The sequence below is a fragment of the Carcharodon carcharias genome, chromosome 13 (genome assembly GCF_017639515.1).
Source record: "Carcharodon carcharias isolate sCarCar2 chromosome 13, sCarCar2.pri, whole genome shotgun sequence".
Lineage (NCBI taxonomy): Eukaryota > Metazoa > Chordata > Chondrichthyes > Lamniformes > Lamnidae > Carcharodon > Carcharodon carcharias.
In genome coordinates, this window is record NC_054479.1 from 88,213,217 (window position 1) to 88,239,867 (window position 26,651).

At 43.2% G+C, this 26,651-nt stretch overlaps 1 protein-coding gene across 1 annotated transcript in view; it reads left to right on the forward strand.

Moving 5' to 3' along the window:
• The first annotated feature begins 703 nt into the window (after positions 1-703).
• Positions 704-26,651, forward strand: part of bcat1 (branched chain amino-acid transaminase 1, cytosolic) — a 73,910-nt gene continuing 47,962 nt past the window's right edge. The window contains exons 1-2 of the mRNA XM_041203515.1: positions 704-913; positions 18,642-18,698. Of these exons, the coding sequence (XP_041059449.1) occupies positions 908-913; positions 18,642-18,698 (63 nt within the window). The 5' untranslated portion in view covers positions 704-907. The remainder of the gene's footprint in view (positions 914-18,641; positions 18,699-26,651) is intronic.

The window sequence follows — 26,651 nt, forward strand, 5'->3', positions numbered from 1 at the left end:
AGGCAACTCACCACCCCCTTCTCAAAGGCAATTAGTGATGGACAATAAATGCTGGCCCAGCCAGCAAAGTCCACATCCCAGGAAATAATGAAGGATAAACATTATTTCAATGGGCTGTCCAATTATTGCTAATTCCCTGTTTTTTCCCCCCCACAGCCCCATCAATGCAGCGCAGCTCAGAAGAAGAATCGTACCGACTCAAAACGTGGTGTTTCTCTGTCCACAGATGCTGCCAGACCTGCTGAGTTTTTCCAGCATTTTCTGGTTTTATTTCAGATTTCCAGCATCCGCAGTAGTTCGCTTTTATCTTCCCTTACTTCCACGCTTTATTGCCCTCTGAGGTGGCTCGGCGAGGCTCAACACCTCAGGACCAGTGTGTGTGTGGGGGGGGGTAAGGAATGTGCTGCCTTTACCAACACCAGGAAAAGCGTTAGTGGTTTTGCAACATTGGGTTACAATTTTGATTTCAGGAGTAACACATCTTTTCAATCAAAAAAAATTACGTCAGACCACCGAACATTTGGGAACACAGAGTGCAGTGCCAGGATTTAGGAAGGTCGAAGCTGTGTGTACAGTGCTGGGAAGGGTCGGGGGGGGGGGGGGGGGGGGGTGGGGGATGCTAACCATTGCTTTCTGCGGTGGCTTCGCTGACGTGGTAGAATGTTGCTGCCTCCCTCGCTGATGCAATGAGCGGTAGATAACATCTAAATAAGGAGCAAATCGCGGCAAGTGCCACTGCAAATGCAAGGCCAGCCAGTGCCAGAGACGGTAGAGCGAGCCCTGTGTATCACCCTAGATATTGGCTTCGCTTTGGCGCAATTTAATAGCAATACATTGCATTTCGATTTCCTGTCTGCAGGACCCACGGAAGGATTCACTGAAAGAAAACGTGCCTGGAGATCTATAAATGGAGGTAAATGCATTGCAATTTACCCTCTGCATCTGGCAGAAAGTATTCATGCATTTTAGATCGCGTGATTTGAACAAAAGCGTCTTGCAGAAGAGCCCACGGTGGCTTTTTGTTAAGATCACAGTTATTAACTCTTGTTAAAAACAGGTTGAAATTTCGAGGCGGTGCACAATGACCTGAGTGTTTTGGGTGAAACTTCAATCGTGTCAAAAAAACAAAAGAAATTCTGCATTCCTGTGTGTTTCCGTCCAAAATGTATAACGTGTGCTCACTTCAATCCAGAATTGCTGCTCAGCGAATCGTTAGTTGTCCCAGTTTACAGTGTAATTGTATAGCATTCCCGATCGACCCTCCCCCTTGCTCGCCCCTTAGTGTATTTCGTTCCCAGTCCCTGAAGTATATTACACGAGCTGACAGCTCCCAGTTTTGACAAGACCAGAGCTGCTCTGTCTCGTTTCTCCTTCTCTTTCTGAAATATAGTTCACATTTTAAAAAAAACTCAGCCCGAGTTGTACACTATATCGAACTGCCAATTCTCATCCTTCTGGTGTGGATGGCAAACTCATGGCCCACTTTCCCCTGGAAAATCATTGCAAAATTAACTTTTTTTTTGTTTTTTTTTTCTGGATGAGTGGGAAAGGGAAGCAGCATTTGAGATAAAGTAAATGTTGGAAATAAAGATTTGTATCAGTTTGGCGCCTTTCATGAGTTCTGGACAACCCAAAGAGTTTTGCAGCCACTAAAGCCCTTTTGAAGTTAGTCACTGTTGTAATGTCGGAGTTGTGGCCAACAATTTGCCAACACCAAAGAAATAAACCACAGATTGGCGGGGGGCGCAGTTAATGTGATGGTTATGTTATTGGACATATAATCCTGGGTAACTGAGAGACATGGGCCAGGATCTTCAGGTCACGCCCCGCGGCGGAAATCGTCACAGGCGGGATGAAAAATTTGACGGACCAGCCAAAGGTCCGTTGACTTGGGGCAGGAATTTCCAGTCCCGCGGTGGGCAGGACCTGAAAGCCCCGGCCATGAGTTGGAATCCCACCACCCCAGCTGGAGAACACAAGCCTTGTACACACGGAGCTTTGTGTTTTCGGCTAGTTTGCTGTTGGTCCACACTCGAGTTCTCAACTTTGACATACATCAGCGTGCGGGATCCCCAGCGTGTTTGCCCACTTGAGTCGGCAGTGACTCTGTTGCCTAGGTCATGTGAGCTGAGTGGATGATGGTCGCATCCCCAAAGACATGCTCTATAGTGAGCTTAATTAAATCTGCAATGAAATCCTAGCACAGGTAATGGTTCCTATGAAACTACTAGATTGCTGTAAAACCCCATCTGGTTCATTACTATCGTTTGGTCTTTACTTGCTCTGGCCTATATGTGACTTCAGACCCCTAACAACTATTAACTGGCCCCTCAAATAGCAGAGCAAATCACTCAATTGTGTCAAAACTGCTCCAAAAAGACATTCAGAGCAAAACTGAACAGACCACATCACCATTGACCTAGGTACGGGATTCAGCCCAATGGAGGCACAACTTGCAAAGTCCTTACTGACACCTGGAGACTTGTGCCAGAATTGCAAGGGCTGTCCCATGGCTGCTGGTATTCTCTGTACGCTGGTGTATGTCCATATTCGACACTCTGGCCTGCCCAATATTTGTCTGAGGCAGCGGAGGTGGTAGCTGTTCCGCTGTGTTCTTGGCTTGCATTAGCTGTCCATGCCTCATTATTTTAAGGGAGAATGATGAGAACACAAGCCTGGTACATACGGAGCTTTGTATTTTTGGTTAGTTTGCTGTTGGTTCACACACCAGTGTGCAGGTGTATGGTTGCAGTATGTTTGCCCTCTTGAGTTAGCAGTGACTCTGGTCATGTGAGCTGAAAAGACATGCCCTATAGTGAGCTTGTTATTGACACAAGACCAACAGGTCGCCCACATCTGCAATGCGAGTGAGACTTCAAGTTAACCGAGACTGGAGTTGATGCATGGGAAGTCCTTGCTGCTGACTGGAATGCGTAGAGGCAAGCAGTCAGGAAGGGCATGGAAAAAGCAGAGAACAAAAGATATGATAAGATACCAGAAGAGAGAGCCCGCAGGAAGGTAAAATACAACAGTCGACTTTGTGCCAATGCTATTCACCTGTGCCAGCTGTGGTAAGGTCTGCCACTCAGGAATTGGCCTCCCCAGCCACAACAGACGATGTTCAACACAGAAGCAATTGAAGCTCCCAAGATATACAGATGCCATTATATAAATAAATAATAAATGCCCCTCAGACTAATCAAGCAAGAACACAGAATCATACCTTTCAGCCATTGTGCTAGATTGCTGCAGCAGGACAGATCCAGCAGAGGTGGCAGCTCAGTGGTATACAGTCAGCAGGGAGTTGCTCTGGGAGTCCTCAACACTGATTCTGGACCCCATGAAGTCCCATTGCATTAGGTTAAACATGGGTAAGGATTACCACCTACCCCACTCCCTCAGTTGATGATTCAGTACTCCTCCATGTTGAACACCATTTGGAAGAAGGGAGCAATGGAAACGAATATACTCTGGATTGGGGACTTCAATGTCCATCACCAAGAGTGACTTGGTAGCATCACTGTAGACCAACTCCTGATGGAAACAGTTACCAGAATTGGCCTGCGGCAAGTGCTGAGAGAACCAATGTGACATAAAAGTCTTCTTGACATTGTCTTCACCAATCTACCTGACACAAATGCATCTACCTATCGCAGCTGCAGTGAAATTCGATTCACTGCACGTGATATCAAGAGATGGCTGAAGGCACTGGATACTGCAAAGGCTTTGGGTCTCACCAACATCTTGGTTGTAATGCTGAAGAATTCTGCTCCAGAACTAGCCGTGCCCCTAGACAAGCTGTTCCAGTACTGCTACAACACTGGCATCTACCTGACAACGTGGGAAAACTGCCCAAGTATGTCTTGTCCATAAAAAGCAGGACAAATCCAATCCAGCCAATTACCACCCAATCAGCTCACTCTCAATCATTGGTAAAATGATGAAAGGTATCGCAACAGTGCTATCAAACAGCACATAGTCACTAATAACCTGCTCACCCACATTCCGTTTGGGTTACACCAGAACCACTCATCTCCAGACCTCATTACAGTCTTGGTCCAAACATAGACAAAAGAGCTGAATTTAAGAGGTGAGATGAGAGTGACTGTCCTTGACATCAAGACAGCATTTGACAGAGTGTGACATCAAGGAGCTGTAGCAAAACTGGAGTCAATGGGAATCAGGGGAACAACTCGCCGCTGGTTGGAAGTTGTGGATGTCCGAGGCCAATCATCTCAGCCCAGGACATCCTGGGCCCAATCATTTCAGCTGCATTATCAATAACATTCCCTCCATCATAAGGTCAGAGGTGGAGATGTTTGCTGATGCTTGCACAGTGTTCAGTTCACAACTGTTTAGACACTGATGCAGCTTGTGCTCATAGGCAGCGAGACCTGGCCCAGCTCAGGCTGATACTATCCAAGACAAAGGAACCCACTTGATTGGCACCCAACCCACCACCAGTGTACCACATCTGCAGTGTATACCATCTACGAGATGCACTGTAGCAACTTGCCAGGGTTCCTTCAACAGCACCTTCCAAACCCATGACCCCTACCACCTAGAAAGAAGAAAGACAAAGGCAGCAGATGAATGGGAACACCACTGCCTCCAAGACCCCCTACAAGCCTCACACCACCCTGACTTGGAAAAATATCTATGTTCCTTCTTCGTCGTGGAGTCAACATCCTGGAATTCCCTCCCTAATAGCACTGAGCGAATATCTGCAGCATTGGGATGGCAATGGTTGAAGAAGGTGGCAATTAAGGTTGGGCAATAAATACCATTCTTGACAGTGACACCCGCATTCGTGTTTGAGGGGAAAAAAGATAATTTTTTTGATCATTTTGGCTGGTACGTGTGTGTTTCTGCCCTGCATTTTAGACCTTTGCCCACAAAGGGGCGATGGGAAGGTTTTGCATATTACGTTGAACTGAATGGAGTTATACATTGTTGTGTAGCAGTCAAACAGGTCGAGCTGAGCTGCCTCTTGACTCCCTCGATATGCTTTCAAAAATAGAGTAGCCAGAGTTGTGTGAAACGAGTATTTCCAGGACATGCAGCGTATAAATGAGGGATGCAACTCATTGACTGTTTGCCTGGGGTTGTTATATCAGAGGAACTGTCCCTTCAATATTGCTCATTGAGCAACAGCTTTTCTCTTACAATTGAATGTTTTCGAGAAGGAACCTGGCACTTGAGTATCCTTTTCCAGAGGCCATTCTGCCCTTCTAGAGTCTCGTGCCATTCAGTTATTTCATGGCTGACCAGTGCCGCAACCCCATTTTGCCTTTTCTCCATATCCCTTGATGTGCTTAACCAAAAATCTATCAATCTCAATGTTGAAAGCACCACATTTCCTCCAGCATCCCCAGCCTTTTTTGCGAGAGAGTTCCGGTTTTCCAAAAACTTTGCGTGAAAAAACATTTCCTGGTCTCACTGCTAAATGGCCTAATTATAATTCTAAGTTTATATCCTCTTGTCTTGAATTTCTGATCAGAGGAAATACCTTTCTGTATTTATCTCATTGAATCTCTTTAAGATTTTTGACACCTCAATCACCCCTCAAACTTCTAAACTCAAGGGAATACAAACTAAGTTTATGGAATCATAGAATGATACAAAATGAGGCCATTTGGTCCATCGTGCCAGCTCCTTGAAAGAGCTATCCAATTAGTTCCACTTCCCTGCTCATTCCATGTAGCCCAGAATTCTTTTATTTTGCAAATATTTATGGCCAAGCTGTCAGATGTGTCCCGTTTCGGATGAGTCATTAAATTAAGGGCCAGTCTAACCCTCTTAGTGAAAGAACCCTGGGCACTTTTTGAAGAGCTGGATTGCTTTCCCTAGTGTCCCCGTCAATAGTTATCTCTCACCCAGCATCATGAGAAGCAGGGTGCTTTTGGGCGATCTTGCTACGTGTAAATTTGCTGCTGCTTTTCCTACATTACAACTGTGGTTGCACTTCAAAGGTACATCATTGGTTGTTAAAGCACTTTGGGGCTTCCTGAGGATCTGAAAGGCTCCATATAAATGCAAGCCTTTCTGACAGAGTTGGCTCTGGCCCTAACAATAGAAATTCTTGGCATCTGGTGGACTGTCCGTGGTTTTTTTAAACTTTAATAAGTTGTCTCTGCACCAATTGTATTAACAAAGAAAGAACTTGCCTTTCACAAACTGCAATGTGATCATTCCTTTTGATACTCCCAAGGTGTAGGGGCGTTGGCACGGCTGCATTTAATGCCCATCCCCAGTTGTCCTGCGAAGGTGGTGTTGAGCCACATTCATGAACCGCTGTGTACCATGTGGTGAAGGTGCCTCCACAGTGCCGTACGGAGGGAGTTCAGCCAAGTGTCAATTAGGTTTCATTCTTGTTATTCTCTGTAGCGGGTTTGTTACAGTTGAATGGCTTGCTAGGCCATTTCCGAGGGCAGTTAGGAGTCAGCCTGGAGTCACATGTAGTGCAACAGGGTAAGGGTGGCAGATTTCCTTAAAGGACAGTAGTTAACCGACTGCAATCCCACAGCTTTTAGGTCACTTTTTTAATCACATTGGCTTATTATTTCCAGATCTTATGTAAAACTGAATTTACAGTGTCAAACTGCCTATGGTGGGATTATAAACTCACCTTCTCTGGATAACTGGGCCAGTAACATAACCACTGCCCTCTGATATTTCACTACCAATGATTAGGTCACATGGCTAATCCCATGTTCCCAATGAAGAGAAGGCTGCAGGGAGGTCATTGTGAGTGTGTCCTCATCAGCTTTCAACCATTATAAGGCAAAAGTGTGACTGTATGTCTATGTATTCCTTAGATGTGCTCCTAGGCGCTGCTCCGTGCTAGTGCCAAGGGACTGTGGAATCGATCCCATACTACAGTCGGTAAAGTTGGTATGGCATGTTACGCCTTTGGATTTGATTTTGCAGTCAGTTCCAGACAGCAGGATGGTGTTGCTGGTTTGACAGAAGTTGTACTGCTTATCACATGCTGCACTTGGCAGATAACAGTTTGTAGTACTTCAATATGAGCTATATATATCTTTCTAAGAGCCTTGCGTCGAGCACCATCTGTCACAGTTCAGTGGGGCATAGAGAAAAACCCGAAAGCATTTCCTGTTTTTTCACTCTTGATAACCTCAAGGAAGGGAACAAATAATTTATAAGCTCTTGTGAATATTCGTAAAGATAAAACTCCAATTTCTATCCACCTTTCAGGATGTCCCAAAGCGCGTTACAATCAATAAAGTCCTTAAGTGTATTCATTGTTTTAACGTAAGTAAATGGGGTGGCCAATTTATGCACAAGGACCCAGAAATAACAATGATCAGATAACCTGTTTTTAGTGATGTTGGTTGAGGCATAAATATTGACACTTTGAGATATTCTTGAGAAGAGACCAAATATTAGCCAGAAGTATCCTTTTTTTTTAATTCTGCTATGGAATCTCTTTTATATACAGCAAAGAGACAGGTTGAGCCTCAGTTTAACATCTTGTCTGATTGATGTCGCCTCTGTCAGTGTAGCATTCCATCAGCACCGCACTGAATCATTAGCCTAGATAATGTGCTTGTGACTCTGAACCTACAAGCTTCTGGCTTGGAGGCAAGATTGTTGGTACTGAGCCAAGGCCAACACCTAAGCACAAAATACACCCTCAATTCATCTCAAAGTGAGGTCAGGAGACACCTATTGGAATCAACAGGAAGAACATAAGCAATGGTCTTAAAAATGCAGGCCAGGCTAAATACAGCTGTATTTCAGCAACTAAACATGATTGCTATGCTTTGGAACCCAGACAACCTCTAAGTATTGTCATGACAGACCAGTAAATTTGCATTTAAATCTTTTCCTGTTTCCAGTGTTACAGACAGGGCAGAGAGGCAGACCAAACCCCTTTATTCTTGTAACCTTCTGTCCATTGAGTGGTTTAATTTTGATAAAGCTGAGCTGTGCTTCCCAAACCCTGTTTATGTGTAATCAGTCTTTGCGCAAAGACACCAGCAGCAGACCTTCTTGGATTTTTAAACTAGGAGCATTATTTATTCATAACACTACTCTGGAAACAGTTTTTGTTGCTATTTTACAAATATGGCATACATGTGAGAAGGGTACAGCAAGAGAAAGGAGTTTCACTTCTACAAGTATTAAGATCAACCAGAACACTTAATGGTTCACATAAATAGCAGAGTGAGAAGGGTTGTTCCACTCAGTAGTTAAACCAGGCAGCTGAAGACAGGATTTTGTGGAGTTTTCTTCAGAATAAGAGATGCGCAGTAAGTTGAGAAAGGCAGCCTTGATGATACTTCTAGCCGAAGGACCAGTTTGCTTTTCCAGGCGAATTTGGAATCTTTCAGAGGACAGGTTTTGAGGAGGCTTTAAACTTTAAGCTTTGTGGCTTGGTAAAAAGACTAGATGTTAATAGCCAGGTTTCTGCAGTGATGTTATGTCTGCATTCTGCAGTGCTCTCTCCATGTTTTCAAGCAAGTAGGGCTTATAATTTAAAAGGCGTCCAGAAGTGAAGGAGTTTCGGTCAGGTGATGACTGGCCATCGGTACAGTCAATTGTTTGTTCATATTAACGAAGTAGCTTCCATCTCTCATGGTTGAAACTGTCTACATACAATGGAGGCAGATAGGAAACTTTAGCACTTCCTTGTGCATAATCAGTTTTGGTAGCTGCCCTTAGTTACCTGGTAGGTCTGCAGACAGGATGTCTGAGGCTTTATGTCCTTGCTGTTTTGGGGTGAGTCTTGACAATGGTTAGGTGTGACGTTCCACAAGGCTGTGATCATTGTAATCCACCTTTAGAAGCTCCCAGGAGCTTGGCCAACTTGCAGTTCCGAAAGTCAGGTGATCTGTGGCAGCCATTTTAAATCCAACAATGTCCACTTTTAAAAGAAAGTACATCTCTAACAATTTGTGATGCTCCCATTCTGCTTGACATGATACCAAGTTTTCATTGGACACACATCAGTGTATGTACCAATGTGCATTAACTTGGACTGATCCACTTTAAAATCCATCTGTTATTCCTTCAATTCACTTAATTTATTGAGATATTGAAAGACACAGAGTTCGCTCATACTCATCATCCTCCAAATAGTTTGGTGTCATCAGCAAACTTTATACATTGGTGGAATGATGAGGAAATCAGCCAATGCCAGCAAGGACTGCAACAAAATGTACTTTAAGTGGCAGGAAAGGGAAATTGGAGGAATAATTACTTATTACTTAGTATTGTTGCTTTGATAACATTTGTTGGTTAAAATAAAATTATTCACCCAATGGCACATGATGATCAAATGCTATTTTAGTCCGAGAAGCAACATAGAAAGTTTTAAAACTCAATGTGAAAATGAATTTATGCAATGAAAAGGGAAGTAATTTTTATTAGAAAATTTGGAGGAATTACGTGAAGCATTTTAGCAGCAAAAGTCGGAACACAAATTCTGATGCAGAGTAGCAACATTGTAAATACCCAGCAAAGAGCACTCATCCATTCATCTGTTTGCAAATGCATTTCAAAAACTGAAACCACTGTTTTGCTCTCTCCTCATAGCCCTGTACCATTCACTGCTTTAAGTATATATCCAATTTTATAGAATACTTTCCCACAATATTATTACTAGGGCAATTGCCATTATGTTCTCTGCCCCCCCACCCGTCCTAAATGTCTGTGATTATAAGAATTGCTGGTAAGCAGGCATTGTTTTTGAACAATGTGCGCCCTTTAAAATCTGGCTGCTTTAGAGATTGCTTCAGTCATGCAGCTTCACTGTTTATACAGCGTTCTGATTTCCTACATATCTGTGATCTTAAGTTGAGGAATAGAAAAATGTTTTTTTAATCATCCATGATCCAAAAGTCACATTTTTGCCTAATTGCATTTTATTCTCCAGTGACTAGATAACCAAAGTCACATGTATTTGTGCTTAACAAAATTTTCTTGCCCGCAGATATAATTCCCTTCTCTTTCTGTCCTTGAGTTTTGACTTCTGAATAGAATGCAGCAACATTTGAACTGAGAGGCCAAAAACTTCCCTTATCCTGTGCACACACATTTAGGTCCACATCAGAAATCAAATTAATAAATATGTCAATGGAAAGCAAAAGTTACTGGATAACTTGCATTCTAATAATATTAGCAATATTTATTGATTACATCATGTGGGTTGTTACAATCAGGTTAGGTGGGGCTGAGTGGCTCCCCTCTTTTCCCACTCCTTGTTTGACTGCAACAGGCCTCTTTTTTTGAAAGAATGCTTATGAATTCAGTGGGTGTTTAGCTGTTTATCTGCTGTGACTGTAAAAGACACACACAGCCATGTTCCCTTGAGTTTTTTATAACACTAATTGTACTTAACCCTCTCTATGTAAAGTCATAAAATGCGCCAACTTTCTCTCTCACGTGCGTATATGCACACACACACCATTAAGTTACTGAGTGGGAGGATAAATTAAACAGGCTTGTGCTCCAGAACTTGCCGCATCCTGAGCCAAGCTGTTCCAGTACAGCTACAACACTGGCATCTACCTGGCTATGTGGAAAATTGCCCAGGTATGTCCTGTACACTCAAAGCAGGACAAATCCAACTTGGCCAATTACCGCCCCATCAGCCTACTCTCGAACATCAGTAAAGTGATGAAAGGAGTCATCAACAGTGCTGTCAAGTGGCACTTGCTTAGCAATAACCTGCTCACTGATGCCCAGTTTGGGTTCCACCAGGGCCACTCAGCTCCTGACCTCATTACAGCTTTGGTTGAAACATGGACAAAAGAGCTGAACTCCTGAGGTGAGGTGAGAGTCACTGCCCTTGACATCAACGCAGCATTTGACCTAATGTGGCATCAAGGAGCCCTAGCAAAACTGGAGTCAATGGGAATCGGGGGGAAAACTCTCTGCTGGTTGGAGTCATACCTAGCACAAAGGAAGATGGTTGTGGTTGTTGGAGGTCAGTCATCTCAGCTCTAGGACATCACTGCAGGACTTCCTCAGGTTAGTTTCCTAGGCCCAACCATCTTCAGCTGCTTCATCAATGACCTTCCTTCCATCGTAAGGTCAGAAGTGGGGGTGTTCACTGATGATAGCACAATGTTCGGCACCATTTGTGACTCCTCAGATACTGAAGCAGTCCATGTCCAAATGCAGCAAAACCTGGACAATATCCAGGCTTGGGCTGACAAGTGGCAAGTAACATTCACGCCACGTAAATGTCAGGCAATGACCATCTCCAACAAGAGAGAATCCAACCATCACCTCTGATGTTCAATGGCTTTACCATCACTGAATCCCCCACTATCAACATCCCAGGCATTACCATTGACAAGAAAGTGAACTGGACTAACCATATAAATAATGTGGCTACAGGAGCAGGTCAGAGGCTGGGAATTGTGCAATGAGTAACTCACCTCCTGACTCCCCAAAGCCTGTCCACCATCTACAAGGCACAAGGAATGTGATGGAATACTCCCCACTTGCTTGGATGAGTGCAGCTCCTACAACACTGAAGAAGCTGGACACAGTCCAGGACAAAGCAGCCCACTTGATTGGTGCCACATCCACAAACATTCACTCCCTCATCCCACCGACGCACAGTGGCAGCAGTGTGTACCATCTACAAGATGCACTGCAGAATTCACCAAGGCTCCTTAGACAGCACCTTCCAAACCCACGACCACTCCCACCTAGAAGGACAAAGGCAGCAGATAGATGGGAACACCACCACCTGGATGTTCCCCTCCAAGTCACTCACCACCCTGACTTGGAAATATGTTGCTGTTCCTTCACTGTTGCTGGGTCAAAATCCTGGAACTCCCTGACAGCACTGTGGGTGTACCTAAACCACATGGACTGCAGCGGTTCAAGAAGGCAGCTCACCACCACCTTCTCAAGGGCAACTAGGGATGGGGAATAAATGCTGGCCCAGTCAGCGAAGCCCAGATCCCGTGAATGAATAAAAAATAGCAGGCATTTTAAGAGTCCAATTTAAAGCCAAAGGTATGTGGGTCTTGTAGAGTGATGACTGGAATGGTTTCAGGCTGAGCTTGATGGTCTATCTAGACCTGATGTCAAGACTATTTAAATATGCTGATGGGCAAATTTTCTTTTCTGTCACAGCTGCTGAGTTGATTTTTTTAAACTCTGCCTGGATGGTCAAAGAACAGACAGGGCACGAGCTTGCAAGATGGGTAAAGAGAGGGGATGTACACTTTGGTAAATTCTGTTCTGTGGCTCTCCTTGTGCTGTTCATTTGCAGAATGGCTTGTTTCTGCCTGATTCTTGGAGTGATATGATTTCTTATCTGAAGTCGGTTTCCATCATGTGACCACATTATCAATACTCTTTTTGTTCACACAAATGATTTGAAGTTAGAAGCCATTGCTACACAAAGGGGAATGTATGGTGCTGTTCACAGCCGCTTATGATAAGCTGGTTTCTCTGCAGCTCTCTTTGTTAAGTATAAACCTAGGAGATAGTGAGTCTGGGAGTCTGTGGATTTTGAGTTTCGGTGAGTACACAGACAATAGGAGGTGTAAAATCCACAGGTGGTGTTGTCCCCAGCATGTCCACTCAAGGGAGGGCAGCTTACCCATAGTAATTTAATTACGAACTTTCTGGAGACTTCAGATAATTCTGAGTCTGTGCAGATATCACAAAAGTCACCTGATTCAGCGGCAATCTTAGCAGCTGCTGTTATCATCATTTAAAACTCAATGAGTGCTTTTTGGCTGATAAATACTTAAGGTCAATTTCGATATAAAACATGGCTTCGCAACATAGGTACAATGGTACTGTACCTGCTACCCAGAGATTGTAGAGTGAATTTTCACCTTCGGTGATTGGATGATTAATTGGTGGAATAGATTCCTCCCAACCACAAAGCTACAGCTGCCAGCACCAAACCTCAGGAAGGATATATTGGCATTAGAGGGGTTGCAACGCGATTCACCAGAATCACACTAAGGATCAAAGTGTTAAATAACGAAGACACGGTGCATAGATTAGGCTCATATTCCCTTAAATCTAGAAGATTATGGGATGATCTAATTGAGGTGTTTACAACTATTAAAGGCTTTGATAGGGTAGATAGACTGAAACTGTTCCTTCTGGTGGGGGTGGGGGGAGTCCAGAACAAGGGACCATAACCTTAAAGTCAGATTAAGGCTATTCAGGGGTGATGTCAGGAAGCTTTTCTCAGCTGTTGAGGTTAAATCAACTGAAAATTGCAAAACTCTTTGGTGCGTTTAAGGAATATATAAGCAAGGCATGTTCCATTATAGAACCTGGTGATTTTCATCTCATTCAGAATCAGTGCAAATGGAAATTGGTGGGGTTTTGTCAGGGGCTGTCTGCTCCGCCTGTTTAAAACCCGCATGTTGGCGGTTAAAATAACTCCCAGATCGGAATTTTCCTGCCCCTCACGTTGGTGGGATCTTCCGGTCCCGCTGATGTGAACGGGGACGTCAGTGACTCCCTGACCCCGCCGCGGGCGAACCTGCCACGGGGGAGGGGCAACGGAGGATTCCGGCCCTTGTGACTTTATGCACCACCAGGCAAGTTGTAATATTCAGTTCCATAAATCTGACCAATTGCGGCCCGAGGGCACCCAAAAGAAAAGAAACTAATGAGTGGGAACAGAAGGAGGCGATTCAGCAACTTGCCTGTGCTCCACTAATCAGTTAGATCATGGCTGATCTATACCTCAAATCCATTTGCTTGCCTTTGTTCTATATCCCTTTATCTTATCAGCCCGCATCCCAAAATAAGTCTGTCCATCTCTTTAATCCTTGTAAATACCCAAATTGTTCAACCTAATGAAACCCGTTTTTATTCATTCTTGGGATGTGGGCATCGCTGGCTAGGCTAACATTTATTCCCCATCCTTAAATACCCTTGAGAATTGGTGTTGAGCTGCCTTCTTGAGCTGCTGTGGTTCATCTGGTGCAGGTGCACTCGCAGTGCTATTAGGGAGGAGATTTGAGGATTTTGGCGCAGTGACGTTGAAGGAATGCCAATATAGTTCCAAATCAGGATGGTGTGCAGCTTGGAGGGGAACTTGCAGGTGGCTAGTAAGGAATGCGGTCATGCCAGCGCTGTTCACACTCTCCAAAGGAAAACTGCACAAAATATGCTTGGAAGGCCATCTCTATAGTCCATAAATGTGTCAGTGTTGCACTGTATACAAAAAACTTAGACTGATGTATTGATGCCTTAGATCTGACCCTGTGCTTGCTCTTGTTTCTGTTCACCTCTCCTTGTACGCTTGCCACACTCACCTTACCCATGAGACTCAGCTGCTCCTCAATGGACTTCATTCCCACTACACTGCTGCATTTCAACACTGTGGTCATCACTGACTCTCAAAATAAAAACTCTCCTTAAACCCCTGTCTTTTCAAACTGCAATCCAACCATCATCAGCAATGGCAATAAAATGCCCCAAAGCACTTCACAGGAGCAACGTTAGACACTGAGCCACATAAAGTGACATTAGACCAAAGGCTTTGTCATGGAGGTAGATTTCAAGGAGTGTCTTGAAGGAGGAATGCAAGGGAGAGTTTTATAGAGGGAATTCCAGAGTTTTAAGGCCTGGCAACTGAAGGTGCACCCGCAAATGGTGCAGTGATTAAAATCGGTAATGCTCAAGAGGCCATATTAGGTGAGCGCAGATATCTCAGAGGGTAGTACAGAACCTGAGTGTTGCTGAAAATAAGAGTCATTTTTTGTCACTCGCACTCTCTTCTCATGCAGTATAAATATGTTGCTTCCCCTGACACTGGTATTTTCTTGTGAATTGTCCTGATGAGTGCAAGACGAAAAGCTTCGACAAAAATGTCTTTTTTTTTCAACAATACCTTGGAAGGTTGTAGGGCTGGAGAAGATGACAGAGATGGGGAGAGGTGAGGCCATGGACAGACTTGTAAACAAGGATGAGAATTTTTAAATCAAGGCATTGCTTGATTGGGAGCCAATATAGGGCAAAAAGCATGGGGCTGAATGAGACTTCGGGCGAGTAAGGACACGGGCAGCAGAATATTGGATGAGCCCAAGTTTTGGAGGGCAAAATATAGGAGGCTAACCAGAGTGGGTTGGAATAATCAAGTCTGGTGGCAACAAAGGCATGGATGAGTGTTTAAATAGCAGATGAGCTGACACAGGGGTAAAGACAGACAACGTTATGGGGGATCTTAGGACATGGCAGGAAGCTCATTTCAGGGCCAAATATAACACTAATGTTGTCTGGTTCAACCTTAAGCATTTGCAAGGGAGAGGGATGAAGTTAATGACTAGAGAATAGAGTTTGTATCGGGCAAAACAATGGTTTTGATCGTCACACTGTTTAACTGGAGGAAATTTCTGCTTGTCTAGTGTTGGATGTCAGATAATCAGCCTGATACCTTAGTAACAGTGGAGGATTCAAGAGAGGTGGTGTTGAGGTATAGCTTGGTGTCACCAGCGTATGTGTGAAAACTAATGCCATGCCTTTGGGTGATGTAACCAAGGGGCACCACATAGATGTGAAGTAGGAGGAGGTCAAGGATAGATTCTTGGGGGATACCAGGGGTAATTGTGTGGGAGTGGGATGGAATGCTGTATACTCTGGTTAGAATTAGATAGATAAGAATAGAACAAGGTAAGTGCAGTCTCACCCAGCTGGAGAGACATTGGAGGAAGATGGTGTGGTCAACCGTGTCCAAGGCTGCAGACAGATGGAGAATGTTGGGAGGAAGTGGGGAGGGAAAGTTTGCCATTGTCACGGTCAGATAGGATGTCATTTGTGACTTTGATAAAAACAGATTCAGGAATGTGACAGGGATGGATTGTGGGGGATTCAAACATGGAGTTCCAGGGAAGATGGGCATGGATTTGGGAGATGACAACACATTGAAGGGCTTTGGAGAGGAAAGGGAGGTTGGAGATGGGGTGGTAGCTTGCAAGGAAGGCAGAGTCAGGAGTTGTTTTTTTGAGGGGAGAGCTGATGGTGACAGATTGGAAGGAAAAACGGACAGAACCTGAAGAGAGCAAACTGTTAACAATGTCAGCTAATATGCGAGGCAGGAGGGGAAGTTCGGTGATCAGCAGTTTAGCTGGAATAGGGTTGAGAGAACAGGAGGTGGGTCTCATGGACAAGATGAGATGAGACAGGGAATCAAGAGAGATGGAAAAGGCTAGAGAACGGTACAGGTTCAGGCCTAGGGCAGAGGGGACCCTTCGCAGTAGGTTGGCTGATTGGCTAAGGGAAGGGAGGGAAGTGGCAGAGGCAATGGTCTCAATGAGGTGACAGCCCGGTGAAGCGGCAACACAAGACTATCTACATGCCAAATAGCAGAAGTAACATACAATTGACAGAGCTAAGCAATCCCACAACCAACAGATCAGATTTAAGCTCTGCAGTCCTGTCACATCCCATTGTGAATGATGGTGGGCAATTAAACAACTCACTGGAGGAGAAGGCTTCACAAATATCCCCATCCTCATTGATGGAAGAGCCCAGCACATCAGTGCAAAAGATAAGGCTGAAGCATTTGCCAGAATCCTCAATCAGAAGTGCCAAGTGGATGATCCATCTCAGCCTCCTCCGGAGGTCCCCAGCATCACAAATGCCAGGCTTCAACCAATTTGATTTCATCGCATGTGATATCAAGAAATGGCTGAAGGCACTGGATACTGCAAAGGCTATGGACCTTGACAACATTCTGGCAATAGTAGTGAAGAAGTGTGCTGCAAAACTTGCTGCGCCCCTAGCCAAGCTGTTCCAGTACAGATACAACACTGGCATCTACCTGGCTATGTGGAAAATTGCCCAGGTATGTCCTGTACACAAAAAGCAGAACAAATCCAAGCCAGCCAATTACCGCCCCATCAATCTACTCCCGATCATCAGCAAAGCAATGGAAGGGGTTGTCGACAGTGCTATCAAGCTTCGATTACTCAGCAATAACTGACACTCAAATTGGGTTCTGCCAGAGCTATTCAGCTCCTGGCCTCATTATAGCCTTGGTCCAAACAAGGACAAAAGAGTTCCAAGAAGGCACCTCAAGATGAGCTGTTGAATGAGTTCTCATTGTGGACCTTTCTAGAATGAGAGGAGGAGAAACTAGCCATGTGAAACCTGGTGAGGCACCTCTCTGACTTTCATTAATCTCCAATTTCAGGCCCCTAGTCTCCAGTCTGTGTTAAAATGCCTTTCAGCCATTGCAGCTGATGTTTACCATTTCATTTTCTTTGTGAAATGTTTACATTTTTGTAGACTGAAGAATGTAGAGTGCGATCCCAAAACATCAATAGAAATAATAATATAAAATCCCAGAATCAATCAGCAGAAATGGGAATGGTTTTGTTGGCTGGTACAATGGTTAATGTGTATATATGTAGTCCTTGAATAAATGAAACCTCGAATCCCTAAGGTACAATACATTCAGAGGGATAATGCAATAATACTATCTGGAGGGTAACAAAACAAAGAGTGAGGGCTTTATAATGGCTCAAACAGAAAGCTGGAGCTGCCCATTACAGTACCCAAGAGATCACTTCTGTTGTACCACAATTGATAACGGGAATAACTAGAATTAATATCTTTCTTTCTAAGCTCCCTTCCTATCCTGCCATGCCTCTGTCCACATTTAGCCGCTACTTGACCATTGAATCCTCATATAGATTTAGCAAAGGTCATTGTGCAAGGGGCTCAGATCAGGTTTTACAAAACAGAAAGCGACTCTTTGTAATAAATGTCCTCACACTCACGACACACACTGGCTATCCAGCATTCTGCAGGCACTTTGTAAAGCAATTGAAATCAGAGGACGGTGGGGGAGATTCCAGATATACTTAGAGCAGTGGGGTATTGTTTGAAGCCAATAGCGAAGCCTGGATGAAGCAGTGACCTCAGACAATGTGAGTGTCTGTCCACCTCCCTGCTGTCCCCAACAAGAACCTAACTGAGCCCCTCCAAAGATGTGAGGCAGCAGGCCAGGTAACTGGGCCTAGGCAGCAAGTGGCCTGTTTGGTGAATAAATGCACACCCCTTTGATATAAAGACATCTGATGCAAATCTCCAAGATTAGTGTGTTGTTGTTATTATTACAACTGACATATTTAGAGGTCTTATGTCCGCATTAGAATTTGCGCTTTTGACTTATTTATTCTGTTAATTATAATTATTTAAATTTATTTTTGTATATCTATATTGGTAAATCATTCCTAAACTGCTTGTAATTGCTACATTGAACAGGATATTAGTTTACACTTGTCATTGCAAAAATGCCTGGTCATTGACAGTCATTGTTCTTTGGCCAAATATGTTCAATCATTTTAGTCTCAGTCAAATGTTGATGTCCTCCACTGATTACATGCCACCTCTTTCAAAGGTTCTCTTTAAATGATACTTTTGTCATAGTATGTGGCCTGAAGTGACCCATTTGATATCCCTGAATATTTCCCAGTGGGTGTTGGGTTGTTGGAGTTGGGAGGTAGTGTGAACAAGCCCTGAAGATTTACAAAATGGATTTCACAAATGTTATTGAAAATGCTACTAAACTGCTTCCCCTTAAAGCTAAAATGAAATTTATTCTTTTTGTTGAAACTAGATGGTGCATTTCCTGTACAGTTACCATTTTTTGTTCCTTTTTTCCCCTTCAGAGCAGCAAACATGGAATCGATGGGAGTTCCCCACAGCCTGGTGCTGAGGTCTTTAAGGTATGCTCCTGAACACCACATGTATATAAAAACAAAAAAACTGCGGATGCTGGAAATCCAAAACAAAAACAGAATTACCTGGAAAAACTCAGCAGGTCTGGCAGCATCGGCGGAGAAGAAAAGAGTTGACGTTTCGAGTCCTCATGACCCTTCGACAGAACTGTTCTGTCGAAGGGTCATGAGGACTCGAAACGTCAACTCTTTTCTTTACCACATGTATATGGCTCAGTATTAGTTGTAAATGGGGGCTTTAAAATGTTTAAATACTGTTGAGGTTGGAGGATGGGAGAATGTACAGGCCACTGCCAAGTAGGAGACAGTATATTCTTACTCTGTAGTAAAGCAGACAGGCTCATTCATTCAAGCCACTGGGTATCTGCACATGTGTACTTCCATCTGACATGTGTGAGGATGCAGTGACATAGTAGTATTGTCACTGGACTAGTATTTCAGAGACCTGGGGCAATAAAAATCTGGAATTAAAAGTCTAATATCATAAAAACCCATCTGATTCACTAATGCCCCTTTAGGGAAGGAAATCTGCTATCCTTACCCTTTGACTCTGATTCTCTGAACAAGGGCAATTAGGAATGGGCAATAAATGCTGGCCAAACCAGTGATGTCTGCATCCCATGAAAGAATAAAAAAATGTATGTGCACACAGATGTATTAACACACACAGGTACTATTGCATATACTGGTGTGTCATATTCCCAGAATTATGCTACATTTAACTTGAAATGTGATGAAATATCATAGAGACTTGATTTATTATTTCTATATGGAATACTGTTAATTTTCTGGATAACTTGGCGACTCTGGTAGCTATCTCTATGGTGATGACATTGGGGAAATCTGTTTTTATATACATTAATGACCACTGCTCTGTCTAGTGTATGTCCAATGCCATTGATGCATTAGTGATTAGTGTCTGTAATTTACAAAGTAATGACTCACAGTTTATTACCAGTAAATGTATATTACGATTAAATAACATCTAGTGATGTCCTGGTTCCATCTTATCTGAACTCCTGATTATATACATTGCTTTAGACAAACAAATTAAAAAGCAGTAGTCTCTGTGCTCAGCATTAAATTACATAACAATAAAAATAAATTTTGGTCCAGATTCACTTCATTAAACCCTTAACATAAAAACTAGCCTACCCTCTGCGGCATTACACACAGGAGTTAAGATCTAGTGTGCTGTTCAGGTAAGATAGGGTTAGAGTGGGTTGGAGGTTATTGGACTAGGGAATCCAGACATTATTCAGGCAGTATCTTAAAGCCATACTTGTCTGTAGTTTGGTTGTGCTAAGGGGTAGTCCTGGGCTAGGTTGCACTGGGGGTTGGACCAGAACCACAAATGTGGTCTCGTGGTTCACCATGAGAATGGTTCATGGAGAGAGTACAGAAGATTCACCCTACTGGAACCTCCTTTACTCTGTCAGATGGTGATGGAAAGAATATAACAATGCAAATGACTGATCCACTTGATGAAGAGTTGTGGAGTCACTGAATGGGTTGGAAATGTCACACCAAAGGCCACCATCAAGACTGTATCCTACATCCCTTTCCGAGAGGATATGAATGGTTTTGATCTCATTGATGGTCATAGGGTTTGGCAGCACTGGGGGATAGTCCTGGGGTTTGGTTGCACTCGGGTCTGGTCATAGGGTTTGGTTGCACTGAGGGATGGTCATAGGGTTTGGTTGTACTGAGGGGTGGTCATGGGGTTTGGTTGCACTGGAGGATGGCCCAGAGGTTTGGTTACACTGAGGGATGGTGATAGGATTTGGTTGCACTGAGGGATGGTCATAGGGTTTGGTTGCACTGAAGGATGGTCCTGGGGTTTGGTTGCACTGAAGGAGGGTCCTGGGGTTTGGTTGCACTGAAGGAGGGTCCTGGGGTTTGGTTGCACTGGGGGATGGTCATAGGGTTTGGTTGCACTGAGGGGCAGCCTGGGGTTCTGGTTTTTTTTATTCATTCCTGGGATGTGGGTGTTGCTGGTTAGGCCAACATTTAATGCCCATTTCTTGTTGCGCTGGGGGATGATCCTGTGCTGTGGTAGCTGAGGAAGCCAGTGAAAATAAAAATCAGGCAGGTGTATAACAGAAGGTCAGTTTACTACTACCCATTGTACAGCCCTGACTAAAAATTAGTCTCCTGTGTGTGACTCTCTTCACAGTTGTTATCAAGTAGGATGTTTGCATTTTCTTACTGTCAACAAAACACAACTAATAATCTTGAGAAATGTGAAGCATTTGCTTCAAAATTCAATGACCTGTTTTGAAAAATTAATTCCACAAGAATGAACTTTATTGCTGAGCTTAATGCATTTTCTGAGGCATTTTAGAAGAGAAAACTACAAAAGCAACTGGTTCATTCACAATCACGTACAAACCCAAGCCGGTCATTGAAAATAAATTTGTCCTCTAGCATGTATTCCATAAATTTTGAAATCCTTTAAGCAGAACTTGCTAGAAATTAAAGTAAAATATTCCCTCGAGACAGCTCATTGATTGGTATTGATGTATCCTGGGGAACCTGAACTCCGTTAACGCTTAGGCCAGACAATCGAAATTCAGCTCGTAGAGTGACAACTTCAGACAAAAACATCGAGTCCAAACCCAGGTTTGCTGCAGAGGCTGGATCCTTCAAGTAAAAACTTCAGTGACGTGAAAGACACCTGTATGTTTAAATTCAGTCATCTTATTGTGGAATAGGCACATTTGGGGGAGGGAAGATGAGGGGAGTTTATTTTTTGTTAATATCTTTTGCTTGGACATTAAAGGGTGTTTTGGGAAGAAAACGGCAGTGAAAATAATCTCAGACAAGATTTTGAGTGATTTCCAGGAAGGTTTCACAACCCAGGCAATGGGTTTACGCAGACAAAGGCCATTTTAAGTGTGGACATGAGAATTTATATTGCTGGGTGTGAGGAAGGCTCGCTGAAAATGTGACTAAAACACAACAACAGGAAGTCAACTTGTGCAAACAGGAAGTGCAAGGAAAATTGCCTTGAACGTCATAATGACATTTAACACTAATTACTGTTAGGATAAATGTCCCCATTGTGTGCTCCTGTCTTAGAGCCCTCAGCTGTTGCGTATATTGGCAAAAAAATACACAGCAGGTCAGGCAGCATCTGTGGAGAAAGAAACAGAGTTAATGTTTCAGGTCAGTGACCCGTCATTCAAACTGGCCTGAAAGGTTAACTCTGCTCCTCTCTCCACAGGTGCTGCCTGACCTGATGAGCATTTCTAGCATCTTCAGTTTCTATTTTGGATTTCCAGCATTTTGCTTTTGCATATAACGGCGAATTGCCCACACACCCCTCATGATTTCCCGAAATGCACTGCTGGTGGAAGGGATTCTGAGTGGGGGTACGCAGTCAGAAAATTGAGCTTGTTAAATGAACCTTTATACATTCTCCACATCATTGTTTAACAGTACTTGGCGATCGATGCAGAAGCCAAATCCCTGAGGCAAAGATGACAACGTTCATAAGCGTCAGATCTCTGTTTAGGGGAAGCAGCCTTTCTGCTCAGGTAGTTTAACTGGAAGGTATCTAGTACATGTGGCCATCACTACGGATGAAGGTCACATGCTCCAGGCATTTTCCAGTTAAACCATCTGAGCAGAAAAAGCTTATTTGCCGAAATAGAGATCTGATGCTTATAAACATTGTCATCTATGCCTTAGGGGTTTGGTTAGCTGTTTCATTCTGAATGTCATGTATGTGGCAAAAATAGTGGCTTTATATTTTATAATATTAAGATCAGATTCAGAACTCTGGAAGATACAGTCACCACAGTCATATGAATAATGTATGATTTTGCCTGATTTTGTGAATATACATGCAGTGCAGTGTATAGACACAATAGGCTGGGATGTTCCGGCCCTACTGCTGCAGATGTGGTGAGCCAGCCAGAAGTCCGTTGACTTCTGTCGGACGAGAAGGTCCCACTGGCGAGCAGGGCTGGAAAATTCCACCCGTAAAGTCCAGAGAATGTAGCATCGACCTTTCACAAACCCAATGGATTAATTGATAAAATAAATCTATGCTTATGTTTACATTCCAACTTCCCCTTGGCTTTGCCTGTTCAGCTGTCCTTGAATTTAGACTTGTTTGTTTGCAGTTTGCACAAGGTAGTGTGTTTTTGCAGCTTAATATGCCTGAATAAGAATGCTAAAAGAGAACCTTGCATTTGTACATAGCACCTTTCACAATCTTCAGATGTCCCGAAATATTTCACAACCTATGAAGTGCTTTATGTGGTCCCTTTTGTTTCTTGTTTTGTGTGTCAGCCATGGCACTCTCACCTCTGAGTCAGAAGGTTGCAGGTTCAAGTCTTGCTCTAGGGGCCTGTGCACTAAATCCAGGCAGACATTTGAGTGTAGTACTGAGGGAGTGCTACACAGTCAAAGGTCTTGTCTTTCAGACAAGACATTAAACATGATGCGTCTTCCTTCCTCTCAGGAAGACATAAAAGATCCGCATGGCACTTTTCGAACAAAAGCAGGGGAGCAGGCATGTCCTAGTTATACTTAACCTGCAACTAACAGCGAGATGGAACTGGCCATTGTCACATTGCTATTTTTTGGACTTTGTTGTGTGTAGATTTGCTGTTTGCTGTGTTATAATAGTGATTAGACTTCAAAACCTGCTTTATTGGATGTAAAGCACTTTGGTTGCCTTGAGGTTGTGAAAGGCGTTATATAAATGCAAGTCAACCTCAGAGTCGGGGAGGAAATCATATGGCAGCGACAGAAAGAATCCCTTCCTCTTTGGCTTCTTGGCTTTGACCCTATCTTGCAAAGAGAGCCTCGTGTTTGGTTTAACCTGGTCCCTTTTCCCCAAAGCGCCTAACCTGGCACTGATGAATATCACTCGCCCAAGACTGCTGTTGCTTCAGCCCACATTTGGTTCTAGTGTGGCAGGGTGAGAGGCTGGGAGCGGGGCTGTGAGTGTAGGGTTGGGATGTTGGGGGTAGGGGGGAAAGGAGTTGCAGGTACAATAGTAAGAGGCAAAGCCAAAGTACAGGAATCATGTGAGATACAAACTTCCTTTGCTCCGCTTGCACAGTGCAAGGTAACCTCAACACAATTGTTCACCTCCGACCTGTTGTGTCAGCTATAAACCTAATTCCATTTGCAACTGAATTTGTGAATAATTATACAGTTGAGGTTACGGTGGAACATCGAGTACAACATTGTCAATGGGAAATGTCTTAAGCGATGCAAATGAAATGCGAACTGATAATGGAATGTCACTACTCACTGGGGACAGTGTGCTGTAATATCAAGTCCCACTGTTCCTTGAGCCGTGACAAATGTGAAAAAGTTTGACCAAACCACCAGATTCCCCCAATTCTACCAAACTGTTTAACTTAGGTTAACAGAATACGAGCACCGGGTTTGTAAACTTAGTAAGTAAATAACTGTTTGTTGAACAAACTGTTGTTTGGCAAAAGAAAGAAATACGAACTGCTAACTTCTAACACTATAACTTAAACTCTACCCCCTTCTTAAATCCCTACACACACACACACACACACACACACACACAAAACACATAAGACACACAAAACATGGATTTTAAGGGTAGGATAAAACAGTTCAATAGTACCAATTCCGGAGTAGAGGATTCAATGGATTGATTTTGATCAATGTCTTCCAAATTCCTTTCGGTCCTTGTAGGTGACATGAGGTGGTCTTCCAGCACTTTCAGCATTTAGTTTGCTGGTTGAGCACTTGCCTTTCAATGTCTCTAACAGTGATTTTCCCCTTTGCCTCTTGATAGGGGTTTTCAGATAGAGAGCAGGTCATAGAGATATGAGGAGGGAAAAAACAGGCTAGCTATTATTGTGGAATTACTGGAATCTTCCACACACAGAAGAAAGAGGTTTTAGGTCTTGTTCCTTTCAGCTTGGAGCTATTCAGCTGTGCTGCTCTTCTCACAAACCCTGGTCACCTGGTCAGGAGCCAACTAAGATGATGTTGTCAGACAGTTCTATTCCAGCATCATCCTGTCTTTCATGGTCCACTCTGTTCCAGGCCCAGGACTGCAACGTTGTATATATCTCTCATCCTGTTCCAGTGGACATGTCTTTCAACCTGCAGCCATTGTAATTCTAATCCACAGTCCAACACATAGGAAGATATGTTCTTTACAATGGTCCAACAGAAAGAAAAATATATGTTCCTTACAGGAAATAAACCTCATGTAAATTATTTCTAAAGGGAACTTGACACATCTGATGTTCAATAAGCCTGATTAATTATGTGAACCCTTCACATTTTGTGAATTGATTATCATGTAATAAATTTCCCTCATAGCTTTTAAAATGTCTACATATTTTCCTGCATGACATCTATTTGTGCTTTTGTTTTGCATGTTACTCTAATGCTCACCCAACTTATAGTTAAATTGAGGGCGGGTTGCATAAGCTAGGCTTCTATCCCCTGGAGTTTAAGACATTTTAGGGGGTGAACTAATGGGGGTGTTTAAAATGACAAAAGGATTTGATAAGATAGATAAAGAAACATTATTTCCTCTGATGAGGGAACCTGGAACAAGAGGACTGTTACATGTGGGTGAGGAGGAGTGAACTGGCTCCCCTCTATCCAGCCTCCTAGGTTGGTTTGCAACAAAGGTTTTTAAAACTTATTTTCCCTGTAGTTGCCTTTTCCAATCCAAATGTATTTACCTTTTAATAAGGAGCCAATCAAATCAGGTTTTCCTGAGTCAAAGAGAGAGTAAGTTTATTAGTTACTAAACCTAAGAAAAAAAGTAATAAAATACGCAATGACACATACACACTACATATCAGAAGTAGGAAAAGTTAGAATCCAAATAAAAGTTAAAAGAATATATGTTTAAGACCTTTGCTTGTCCTTGAGGGGCAGATTGTTGAATGTTGCAGTCATTTGAAGTTAGCTGCTTTCCTTTAAATTCTAGGAGATGAATTGGTATTGAGGTAACTGCACCTTGCTGGTGTCAATTTTAGCTTCAGAGAGAGAGAGAGAGAAAGATTCCTTACTGCTTCCTTCAACAGTGCTTCCAGACAACTTTGATTTTTCTCTCTCTGGTTCTGACTTCGTAAAACCAATTCTTAAATCTCTTGTCTGTATATTCCAAGAAGGAATTTGATTAACATGTCTTGCAGTCATTGTTATTGTACAAGTAATCTCCTTTTAGACATTTCATCTCTGAAACTTTTGACACATGTCAAGTTAGTAGAAACCAACATGAGTTGGGCTTATTTCATCCTGAACAGAGGGTTTTGAGGGCCTGGCTAGTTAGCAGTTCCCATTGTCTTGACAGAATTGCAGTTGATTAAAGTCCAGCACTTTGCATTTTTAACACCTTCCTTTTAAGAGTCCCTTTTGAAGTGGACCTTGACACCCACAAGTGTGAAATTCCATGCAACATGTCAGGGCATGCAATGAAATCCATTTGGGAACTTTCCAGAAAAGTGGTCAACTTATAACCAGACATCAGGTGGTAGCCATCTTTGGTCAGTGTCTTTTCTTGTTTTTTTTTTAAAGTCCCTCTTTAAACAGTTCAATATGTTTTGGTTAGCTGGTGAAGTTATAGGTAGATCTCACTCAGTCACAGTTTCTCGTTGTCATGATACCTCCCTCTCACGGAGAATGAAATGAGATTCACTCTCATTTCATTCCAAGGTATATAAAAATACATATAAAATAACAAACGCATTCATTCCTATTCACTCTCTTAGCCTTGGTCTGGATTATCTCATCAGTTCTAACTGGGTCTTGCTACCCACATGACCCTGAACTGTGTTCCGCCCAGGACAATCTGCTCGTCCATTGCTTTGTTTTCTTTTCAGGTGGTTGGTTACATTCATTTGAAGGATTAGGCTGGTATCAGTTGTTTTACCTTTGGTGGTAGCCGTGACATAATTTTGTCAGTAATCCTGTGCC